Source organism: Leptonotus elevatus, chromosome 19 (assembly GCF_054856555.1).
Source record: "Leptonotus elevatus isolate MCC_2025b chromosome 19, RoL_Lele_1.0, whole genome shotgun sequence".
Lineage (NCBI taxonomy): Eukaryota > Metazoa > Chordata > Actinopteri > Syngnathiformes > Syngnathidae > Leptonotus > Leptonotus elevatus.
The window spans coordinates 16360254-16371370 of record NC_141257.1 but is presented as its reverse complement, the minus strand read 5'-3'; the positions used below and the strand labels follow the sequence as shown (position 1 = coordinate 16371370).

The following is an 11117-nucleotide window of genomic DNA, read 5'->3' as shown; positions in this document are numbered from 1 at the left end:
AATGGCATCCATGAGTTCTGAGGTGAAAACCACTGCTGACTAAAAGGGAGAATTTGCTATGGCCTGATGAAAGTTGAACTTTATGGAAAGTGTGTCTTGTTGCGTCATACAATCAAACAGGGTTTGTGGCTGCTCTGCTCATTCAGGACCTGTACAACTTGCTGTGACTGATGGAACCGTTAATTTGACTCTACCAGAAAATTCTAAAGGAAAGGATGTGTTACCATCAGTTTGTAACCTCAATCTAAAGCACACTTGGGTTCTGCAGCAGTACAACAGCCCAAAACAAACAAGCAAGTTCTGAATGGCTTAGAGTGGCCTAGTCGAAGTCTGGACTTGAATCTGATTGAAATGTGGTACGACCTCTAAAAAGCAGTTCATGCTCGAATACCCTCCGGTGTTGCTGAATTGAAACAGTTCTGCAAGCACGAACCAATAGCTCCCCAGAGAGTGGAAGCCAAAGACTCTTGATTTCAGTTATACTGAAGGACAAACCAGATATTCAGGTTCAGGGTGCGATTACTTTTTACACTTTTCCTTATTAAGTTAAATGATCTGTTAAAATTGTTATTTTGTGTTGACGTTTACCTGATATTTACATCTAGGAAAAGTATATAAAAATAATAATAATTTAAGAAGAGGATGAATAGATTTCCACGACAATGTATGTAGTTGTTTTGCCAGACATTCACAGAATACCATCATTTAGAAAAATGTAGCAAAAAAGAAAAAGAAAATCTAAATCTTAATAAAACGAGATTGTAAATACACCATAATTATCATTCACACCATATTCCAGATTGCTGTACAAAGACGGGAAATGGCAAGACGTCCTGTTGTTTCTGCCGCTGGTACTTTATATTTATAAAGTAGGTGCACTAAGATTTCAATGTGTGTGATTTCCCACCTGTAGAGAATTGCTGGCAGGCTGGATGGCTTCCCTTGAGTCCCCCCCTCTTTCTTGCTAGACTTCCTCTCTTTGGGGACTTTTAGAACAGCTGGAGTGTTTAGTTTCTGAGGAAAGGAGGAGAAACACATAGCTATGTTAAAGAGTTCCAAAAGTCGTCATGTTTCAACTATGAATTTCTGCACCTTAAAATGACCATGTGCTCTGTTTAGACAAAATGTGTCTCAACAGTGTGCTATATACTTTTTGGGAACAGAAAGAGTATTGTTTTTTGTGTGTGCTCTTTTTAAATGTGTAGAACATTTATTAAAAGTTAACTTTATTATTAGGCACAATGCAAAACATTGCAAAATGACTTTACAAAGTTATCAACTTCAAATACAATGTCGCAAAAACAGACAGCAATAAAATGTTTTTTAATTGACAAAATTAGCCACCTTAAGTGAAGTCTTGTGTGGCCACTTTACACAAAAGTTTGCATTTGCCACATTGATAAGTAAAACACTTTGATAAGCTAGGGTGACCATATTTTTAATTTCCAAAAAAAAGACGACGCTCTGCCGACCTAGTGATACCTAAATGATTCTCAAAGTTTACTCAAAGTTGCCATACATTATAACAATTTTAACATATGCCTCCTCTTTACAGGTAGAATAAAAAACAAAACATTTAACTTTCTTACTTGACAAATTAATAAATAATGACAATGTTGTCAGCCCGACCTTTCTTAGTCCCGCGATGAAACTTTCTTTATGTTTTCTTATCTTTTTTTTTTTTTTTAATGGGGCGAGACAGGATCAAACCCACACCCACCCGCAGAGCGCGACCAGTGAGCTACAGTTCTGGGCCACTGACACAGCTCAGGACCTGATTTGAAATCTTATGAATCGAGAATCAGAATCAAATTTATTGTCATTGCACATGCAAAGATACAGAGCAACGAAATAGGAAATTGTCATGCCTCGGTTCTGTGGGGTCGTGTTTTAACCTGGCAATAGCCAGATTGATAATTGTAATTCACTCAAGGGAGTTCTTCACATTATCAATTTGGGACTGCTCCACAGTGATTTGCTCAAGAAGAGCGGGACATTCTGGACAATACTTCAAGATGATTGAACGATGTAGCATCTTGTGCACGTTTGTTTTGACCAATCAAGGCAACGGATGCAAATGTCGTCTTCAGTCTCGTCTTAGGAAAAAAAAAGAAGCATGAATGTTAGAATAAAAGTGTATACAAGTTATCATATATTTGCTAGTAATGTGAATTTTGGATGAATCTACTAATCAAATGGCTCAAAGGTCACTAGATTGTGTTGACTATGTTTTTGATGATTTACACAGCCTAAGACAGCAAGGAAACAGGAACTACGCCCAATCACAAGGAGGATGATTAAATTTTCAGTGACAGTTGACAGATAAAAACATGCTTATACTTGCATATACTTGCAAACAATCAGACAAATGGGTTATTTTGAGACAAAGCAGCGTTGCACTATAATGTGTTTCCCCACCCCTTTAGAGGTGCAACGGCACTCATGTGATTCAGAAACCACCCCAAAATAAAAAAAAGTGAGAAACAAGGAGTGGCCAGAGTGGTTTGAGGAGTCTGTGACTGGACACCTCTCTGCTCTCCTCACGAGTAAGAAACGTGTCTTCTCATCCTTGTGTCTGTATATTTTTAATTGTTCTAGGTTGCTTGAACCTGCCATTAACTTGGTCTTTCGAGAGCCGGATGCCAAAATACCTGAGGATTCCAGCAGGCGTGGTGAACTCCAGAAAGAACATAGCCATGGCACAGGCTCCCTAGAGTGAGCTTAAGATCCTTTTTGAGGACTGGATTTCTCCCCACCAGCTGGGATCTAATAGGCTGACGGCATTCCGACGCAGAGAAGGCAACTGGGTAAGAAAAGTTTACTTTGCAAAGGTACTGACAGAATAGTGTAAAACCCTGTGAATACTAGTCAATGGCAGGTGAATGACAGCGAGTCGGATAAATTCTATGAGACCTGAGATAACATTAGTTTTGGATTTTATGAGTTTTATTCCTAGGGGGAGATCAGATGACAATTTATTTGGGAACTGGGTATAAAGGAACCAGAACTTTATTAACTCACTCCTGGGGAATCCAGACTACAGTATCTGGTTGATTCCTGTTACCTTTAGGCTTTGAATGAAATAGATTAAGACAAGAGAATCTGATAAATTCCGTAGAGAAAGAAAGGCGGAGTCCTGTGTATACTTAAATTCAGTGAAAAATAAAACGCTTGTGTGACTGAGAAATAAATGAATGAAGATAAAATACCACAAGGTATTTATCTCATATAAAACAGTGGGTTTGTAAACAGCACTGTTTGTGGATGCAAAGGCAAAAAAAAGTATCCACCTGAAAAGGTTGAAGTGAGAATTACCCCAACAGAAAATTTGAGTTGCTGTCCTACTGATGAGAAACCAGTTTTTAGAACACTGTAGGCGCTGACAAACTGGACCAAATTTTCTAAAATAGGGGGTTTGAAATACCTGCCCGTGACCCGAAAACCAAACGAGATAGAGAAATGAGATTTGCGCTGGCGCTAAGATTAAGACAAGAAAAAAGTTTAAGCCTTTACAGCCTACTGATATCAAGGCATAACTGTATTGTGTGTAAACGTGTATGTGAGTATGGCTTCTTACTGTGTGTGTCTGTCTGTGAGCTCCTGTATGTGTCTGTGTGTCATATTGTCTAAAGATGATGTCTAAAAGGGCTTAAATCGTGTATAAGGGGTTGCTAGATAGTGTCTAACATAACTGCATAACAAAAAATATATATTTTGTTTTTTTTGGGGTTGTGTCAAACCTGAGGTGTGTGGGCAAAAAGTGGTCCCAGAAGGGGTCACCACCCGGCCCTCAGGTGAAAATTGTGCGATTAATTGTGTTTGTGGATGGTAAAGTGAATTATGTGAGAGTTTGAGTGAAATAGGTTTCTGGTGATGAATTGTTGAGATTGTTGCAGACAAATTATGCTGTTTGCTGGATTGTTGTTTTAAGCATGGGAAATAATAAAAAGACAAACATGTGAAGGTACAGTTGATTATAGTATAATTAGAGCAACTGTACAAAGAAAAGATTAATCAGTAGATGAATTCAGAGTGCGATTTGAGAAAGTGTTTAGAACAAGTAGTGGTGGTGTTGATGATAGACAGGTAGGAGGTGTATATCAGCAGCAGTTGAAAAATGCATTGTTCAGTGGAAAAAAACCTGAATGGAAGGAAGTAGAAACATTTTGGTTTGGAAAAGAAGAAGAGGTAGTAAATTATTCCAAAAACAGAGGAAGAGGTCGAAGTAACAAAATAATAAGTTAAGAAAACAATAGGAAGAACTGTAATCAGTCCACAAGAAATGAAGATGTTTGTTGGAAATGTAATATTAGAGGACATTGGGCTAGAATTTACCCTCAAAAGTACAATACAGATAGTTCAAAATGATTATAGGAGTTGAAAAAACACAGACAGTAAAGGACGACTGTGTTAGTGATGTATAGGTAAAATATGATTTTTATAGAAAATTTACAATGTTAAAAACTCAAGAACTGAAGAAATTAAAAGATAAAAGAATGAAGGTAATGACGTTTAGCATGGACAGACAATAGGGAGGAGCATTGAGGCCTCTGCTTCTCCCTTATCAGCCTGACCCTAAGAGAGCATGACTCTCCTCCACTTTCTGTGGACAAGAATTTAGCAATCTTCCACCTCCTGTAAAAGGCTGATGATTGAGGTGGAAAATACATAATTACATTCATATTATTAGATACATAGATAATGCAAATCTGGTTTGTTAAATACAAGTTTAGAGAAATCTGAAACTTTGCTTTGAGTAAGTAATGATAATTTTCGGCTATGACTATTGTAGAGTATTTATAGCGGCACCATTGGGCAAAAACTCAAAGTTTAGATGAGTCTATGAATTATGCTAGACATGCTGAGAGTGTAGTGCAACAATTAGAAACAAGAACATATTCTGTAAATATTAAGGTGTAATTATAAATGAATTATATGTAGTGAAAAGTTTAAGTGGATAGTCATTTTGAGTTGTGAGCCATGAATGTCTCAACAGGGGGGGATATGGAAAACATGGTAACAACACTTTATTTACTACATATGAATTCGATGTTTTTAAATTTTTATGTTTTTAGAACTTTTGCTATATATGGAATCGATGTTTTTGTTAGTGTCTATGGATTGTATTGAATTGAACAATAGTAATACAACGTGAATATTACCAAGTACTGATAAAATTTTAAAATGAGTTCTAAAATTGTTCTAGCAAAACACTTGGACGTTATTATTACAGCAAAAGCCTTGTGTAAATAAATCATGTCTCTATATGGCATACTAGTTATTTGGAGTAATGAATGAAAGTCACTTTGTAAGTCACATTGTTAAAAATAAATAAATAAATAAATACATGACCAAGGCATGAAGATGATGGTCAGATAGTTTGGAGAATTATAAAAGGAACAGGGCAGTTTAGTCCGTTTGAAATTTTGTGTGGTAGAATATATAATTTGCCTATTGTAAATAACCTGTTAAGTCGATTGATTTAAGTAACTGAGGAGATTGTTAAATGATGAGGAAGTGAAAATGTTTAATCAAATGCCAGGCGACTCTCTGCCTCTGCAGGAAGGCCAACCTCCCATCAAGGGTTGTGACTGGTTTTTGATCAAAGGTCCAGCCCAAGGTGGGAAGGTCTTTGTAAGTGTTGTTGACGACCCCTAATGCAGCGAAGATCGCTGAACGACCCTCCTGGATTTACTTACTATTTTTTTTAAACGTCATTTTCATGCATGTGCAAACGTAATGCGCACTTCGCTTATTAATTTATAAATACTTATTTTATTAGGGCTGCCAGTCTAACCTGTTAATTTGATTAATTATGCTGCAAATTAACGTGTTATGAACATTAGCGCAATTAGCGCTAGAAGTCCCACAGCCACATACATACTATATAGAATACCCAAAAGGCCGCCCAGTGGTTGGATTAGTCTCGCTATTTATTTGCAAATGAGGCAATAACTGTCTCCAAGTGTCTTAGTTAGTTTTAGATTAACATCCAAACACAGATATAATCAGCTCTACCATTTGGCTTTTCTAATTTCAATACCAATAGGGCAGTTGGCTGCCCTTTTGGCCAACTCAACAATGTCTACGTTTACATGCAGTCAATATTCGGGTTAAGGTCAGAATTCCCGTTTCTGAAACAATCGTGTTACACGTTTACATACGCGGCAAAATGAGTTACTCCCGTTAACATGCTAATTTGTGCTTGATTGGAATAACCCGTTTGGACTGCGACGCACGGAAAACATAATCACGTAAATAACGTCATTTCCGCTTTTAACCTATTATACGTTCAATAAAAGACATTATATTTATGTCACTCACCACCCTAAATAAAGTAGTAATTTCCTCCTCGCTCCTGAAGTGTGGTTCTTTGCTGCTAGTGTTTGTTGACAACGGCTTGAGTATTTCCGGTGGGTTACAGGGCAGAAGCACGGACTTATATACTTGTATTGACTATATGTGTATATAGGCACAAACTGTGGCGTTTTCGCCGTAGAGACACAAAATACGGTAAAAACGCAGCGGAGAAATCAATGTATTCAAGGGAGGCTCTTTTAGCAAGAAAGAGGGAGCTGCGCATACATGTTGTGACTACATAGACCAAGATTCCTTGCGAATCAAATAAGCGAAGAAGAAAAGAAGACAAAGAAGAAAATAGCGAGCATGCGCACAGCGAAAAACATTGCCCCGATCGATTTGAGTTATTCCGAATACATTAATTTGAGCAAGAATTCCTGTTTTGAAAGGAGTAACCCAGGGGTCTTATTTTATAATAAGAATAAGAGCATATTCGGGTTATTGCATGTGTTTACATGGCCTTACAAAACCCGAATATTGCCAATATTTGTGTTTTAAAAGGGTTATTGCCTGCATGGAAACGTAGTCAATGACCCTAGCCTTATGGATACTAATGATGCCTGTGGATTCATTTAGTCAGGTTCCATGAATGTGAAGTGTAATCTGCGCGCAAGCATTTGAAATTTGGCCCAATGAGTGACCCATAGGCTGCAGTGGCACGTCACTTCCTACCTGCGCCACTAGTCAAAAGCAAGGTGACAACAGACATGAAGCAAGTGTGACACAGGAGAGCGAGGCAAGCTTCCTTGGACCTTTGAACGTAACGTTTATTTATAATAAGAATAAAGACGGGACTATTAACAAGAACGCAGTGATTTGTACCTTGTGTATAAAAGACTTTTCCGTAATGTCCTAGAATTCAAATATGAGATTAAAATTGATTAATTAGATTAATTAACTAAAAATCCTTTAATTAATATTATTATTATAATTATTTTTATCACCTGACATCACTAGATTTTATTTATTTAGGTGAAAAATATCCAAACCTTTCTGACCCTATCCGAAAACGTAATTACCTGCTCAACCTATTTTTTTTTTTATTTTTTTTTATTTTTTATTATTTTGTATGTGGGTGAGTATATGTATGTGGGTGGGGGGGTGTATGTGCGTGTGTGCAAGTGTGTGTGTATTCGTTAGTTCACGAAAAACCTATTAAAAAAAATCCCATACCGTTCACCTAAACTGAACACCGCCGTCAGGAGACCCGAGGAAGGACCAAAGAAAACAAAGGAAAGTGAAATCCAGCACCGACCAGACACCACTCACCGGGGCACCAACCAGAGTTCTTCACCAACCCCAGAAACATCTAAATTCCAACAAATCAGGGAGACCTCAAGAGACCAAAGGAGAGACTGAGGAAAGGAAGGAAGGACAAACGAAGCAGAGTGAGATCCACAGACACCAGCCTCCACCGATTCAATGACCTGAGGAAGAAGCAGATTGTGTCTGAGTTTTGATAGATGCTGGTGTGGTGGATCTGGCATGCATGAAAATCTCCACCAAAGAGGGGAGCCGTCGACCCCTGCCAGGACAGAGCAAGCGCAACACCTCAGGGCCCCCCAGGCCACGGCAGCGCCAAAGGACGACTCCCGGGCCCCGCCAGGGCCACCGGCCGGAGAGCAAACCCAGGAGCAGGACCGCCCCCCACCCCAACACGGCCCGCGCCCCCAACCCAACGCAGCAGGACGGGGCACTGCAGGCCCGCCAGGCACCCCACCGGTCCACAGCCCCCGCTCCCCCCACGACCCCCCCCGGCCGGGGACAGCTCAAAAAGCCAACGTAGGTTCCCCTTTCCATGGTCTCACCACCTGTGGGAGGGGCCAAAGAGGTCAGGGGCACTGTGAGCTGAGCGACAGGCAAAGTGGGCGGCCCTGACGGTCCGATCCCTGGCTACAGAAACGTGCAGCAGGTTAGGGTAATAAAGGATAGGGATGGAAATATGTTGACAGATGCCAGAAGGGTGATGGGAAAATGGAAAGAGTACTTTGAAGAGTTGATGAATGAGGAAAATGAGAGAGAACGAATAGCAGATGAGGTGACTGTTGTGGACCAGGAAGTAGCAAAGATTAGTAAAGATGAAGTGAGAAGGGCATTGAAGAGGCTAAAGAGTGGAAAGGCACTCGGTCCTGATGATATACCTGTGGAGATATGGAAGTGTCTAGGAGAGGTATCAGTAGAATTTCTGACTGGGTTGTTCAACAGGATCTTAGATAGTGAGAAGATGCTCAAGGAATGGAGGAGGAGTGTGCTGGTGCCCATTTTTAAGAACAAGGGAGACGTGCAGAGTTATGGCAACTACAGAGGAATAAAGCTGATGAGCCACACAATGGAGCTATGGGAAAGAGTAGTTGAAGCTAGACTGAGGGCAGAGGTGAACATTTGTGAGGAGCAGTGTGGTTTCATACCAAAAAAAAAAAAGAGTACGTCAGATGCAGTATTTGCTTTGAGGATCTTGATAGAGAAGTACAGAGAAAGTCAGAAGGAGCTGCGTTGTGTCTTTGTAGATCTGGAGAAAGCTTATGACAGGGTGCCCAGAGAGGAACTGTGGTTTTGTATGAGGAAGTCTGGAGTGGCAGAGAAGTATGTTCAAGTGGTGCAGGACATGCATGAGGACTGTAAGACAGTTATGAGGTGTGTTGTCGGTGTGACGGAGGAGTTGAAAGTGGAAGTGGAACTACATCAGGGATCAGCTCTGAGCCGCTTCTTGTTCGATATGGTAATGGCCAGGATGACAGACGAGGTTAGACAGGAATCTCCATGGACTATGATGCTTGCTGATGACATTGTGATCTGTAGTGAGAGCAGGGAACAGGTGGAAGAGAAGCTAGAGGCGTGGAGGTTTGCCCTGGAAATGGGGGGGAAGCTAACTTAGCCGTTAGCCGTAGCAAGACGGAGTATCTGTGTGTGAAAATAGAGGGCCAAGTGGAAGAGTGAGGTTACAGGGAGAAAAGACCAAGAAGGTGGAGGAGTTTAAAGTATTTAGGGTCAACAGTCCAGAGCAATGGAGAGTGTGGAAAATAAGTGAAGAAGCGTGTGCAGGCAGGCTGGAACAGTGTTAGGTGTAATGTGTGATAGAAGAGTTTCAGCTCAAATGAAAGGAAAGGTTCACAAAACTGTGGTGAGACCAGCGATGTCGTTTGGTCTGGAGACAGTGCCACTGAGGAAAAGACAGGAGGCAGAGCTGGAGATGCTGAGGTTCTCTTTGGAAGTGACCAGGATGGATAGAATCAGGAATGAATACATCAGAGAGACAGCACATGTTAGAGGCTTTGGAGATAAAGTCAGAGAGGCCAGACTGAGATGATTTGGACATGTCCAAAGGAGAGATAGTGAGTATATTGGCAGAAGGATGCTGAATTTCCAAATGCCAGGCAGGAGGTCTAGAGGAAGACCAAAGAGAAGATTTATGGATGTAGTTAAAGAGGACATTAAAGTAGTTGGTGTTAGAGCAGAGGATGCAGAGGACAGGGTTAGATGGAGGCAACTGATTCGCTGTTGGCGACCCCTGAATGGAAAAGCCAAAAGGAAAAGAAGAAGAAGTTATTTTGGGCTTGAGGCCAAAATCACCCTTTTTGCCCGATTTCATCAACCTTGCTCTGCAAGATGACTTCTCCTGGTATTTGTGAGTTCACAAACTCCTGGGAATACATCTTGTACCGAGTCCACTGATTTTTACCGATCCAAACCAATCACAAAGCAACATTGTGGTTGGGGGCGGGATATGTAGCTGTGACGAAAGTGAAGAAGCCGTGGGAAACAAACAAACCTAGCATGGTGACACTGGCGGACAAATGCAATTGTGTTCTTGCAGAATTACTCAGTTTCCTTTTTGAAGAAGAACAGCGAGAGATTTTTATCTGGTGAGGATGTCCATACTTTTTTTTCTTTTTACGACGACGACATTCACATCCGTTGCCGTGATTGGTCAAAACAAAAGTTTGGTAGACGTGCACAAGTTCATGCATCGTACAATCAGCTCGAAGTATTGTCCAGAATGTCCAACCTTTTCCGAGAAAATCACAGTGGAGCAGTCCCAGATTGATATTGTGGAAAACTCCATTGAGTGAATATCAATCTGGCTAATGCCATTTTATGATTTCATCAGTTGAGATGTCAAACTTCCTCTGATTTTAAAGGGTTAAAATTAGTGATGCACCGAATATTCGGCTACCGAAAATTTTTAAATAAAATAAAAAATGTTAATTAAAGCCGAAAGAATATGGCCGAAATAGGATGTTGTGGTGACACAAGCAAAAAAACGCTGCAAACAAACGTCTGTTTGTATTAAACTTCTCGCTGGCTTTTCACCGTGTGAGTTTGCACCGGTCGGTGGCAGCAGCTCCCGGGGTAAATGCGCACCCCGGAGGAGAGGGGTGTCGATTGGTGTACAACATTTAAGCGGGTCGAAAAAAGACAGAACTGCCGTGTACTGCAGTTATTATTATTTCTGTTCAGCCTAAATTATTCAGGCATCTGAGTTTGTGCATGCTGTTTTTAAAATGATCAGGTCTCATTTGTATTATCTTAAAATAGTTTTAAACACAGATAGACCCTTCAACCTGGGACAACTATTTATTCGGGGTGTGCTCAAAAAATCTATACAGCAATACATCGTTGCGGGCCTTATTGCAATACACGTATCAATACACAGGCGTCAGAATCGATATTGCTCATCATTTTAAATGGGTAGCAAAAGGTTGCTTGCGCAGGAACAGCAGCCCCTTAATTTTTCGCTCATGCACAAGCCGCCGGTG

The 11117-nt window shown here is 40.5% G+C and overlaps 1 protein-coding gene across 3 annotated transcripts in view; it reads right to left on the bottom strand.

The window, feature by feature from the left end:
- phf14 (PHD finger protein 14) overlaps positions 1–11117 on the bottom strand; it is a 157751-nt gene that overhangs the window by 87531 nt on the left and 59103 nt on the right. For all 3 annotated transcript variants that reach the window (XM_086062105.1, XM_086062106.1, XM_086062107.1), the window contains exon 12: positions 908–1014. In XM_086062105.1, coding sequence (XP_085918231.1) covers positions 908–1014 — 107 coding nt within the window. The remainder of the gene's footprint in view (positions 1–907; positions 1015–11117) is intronic.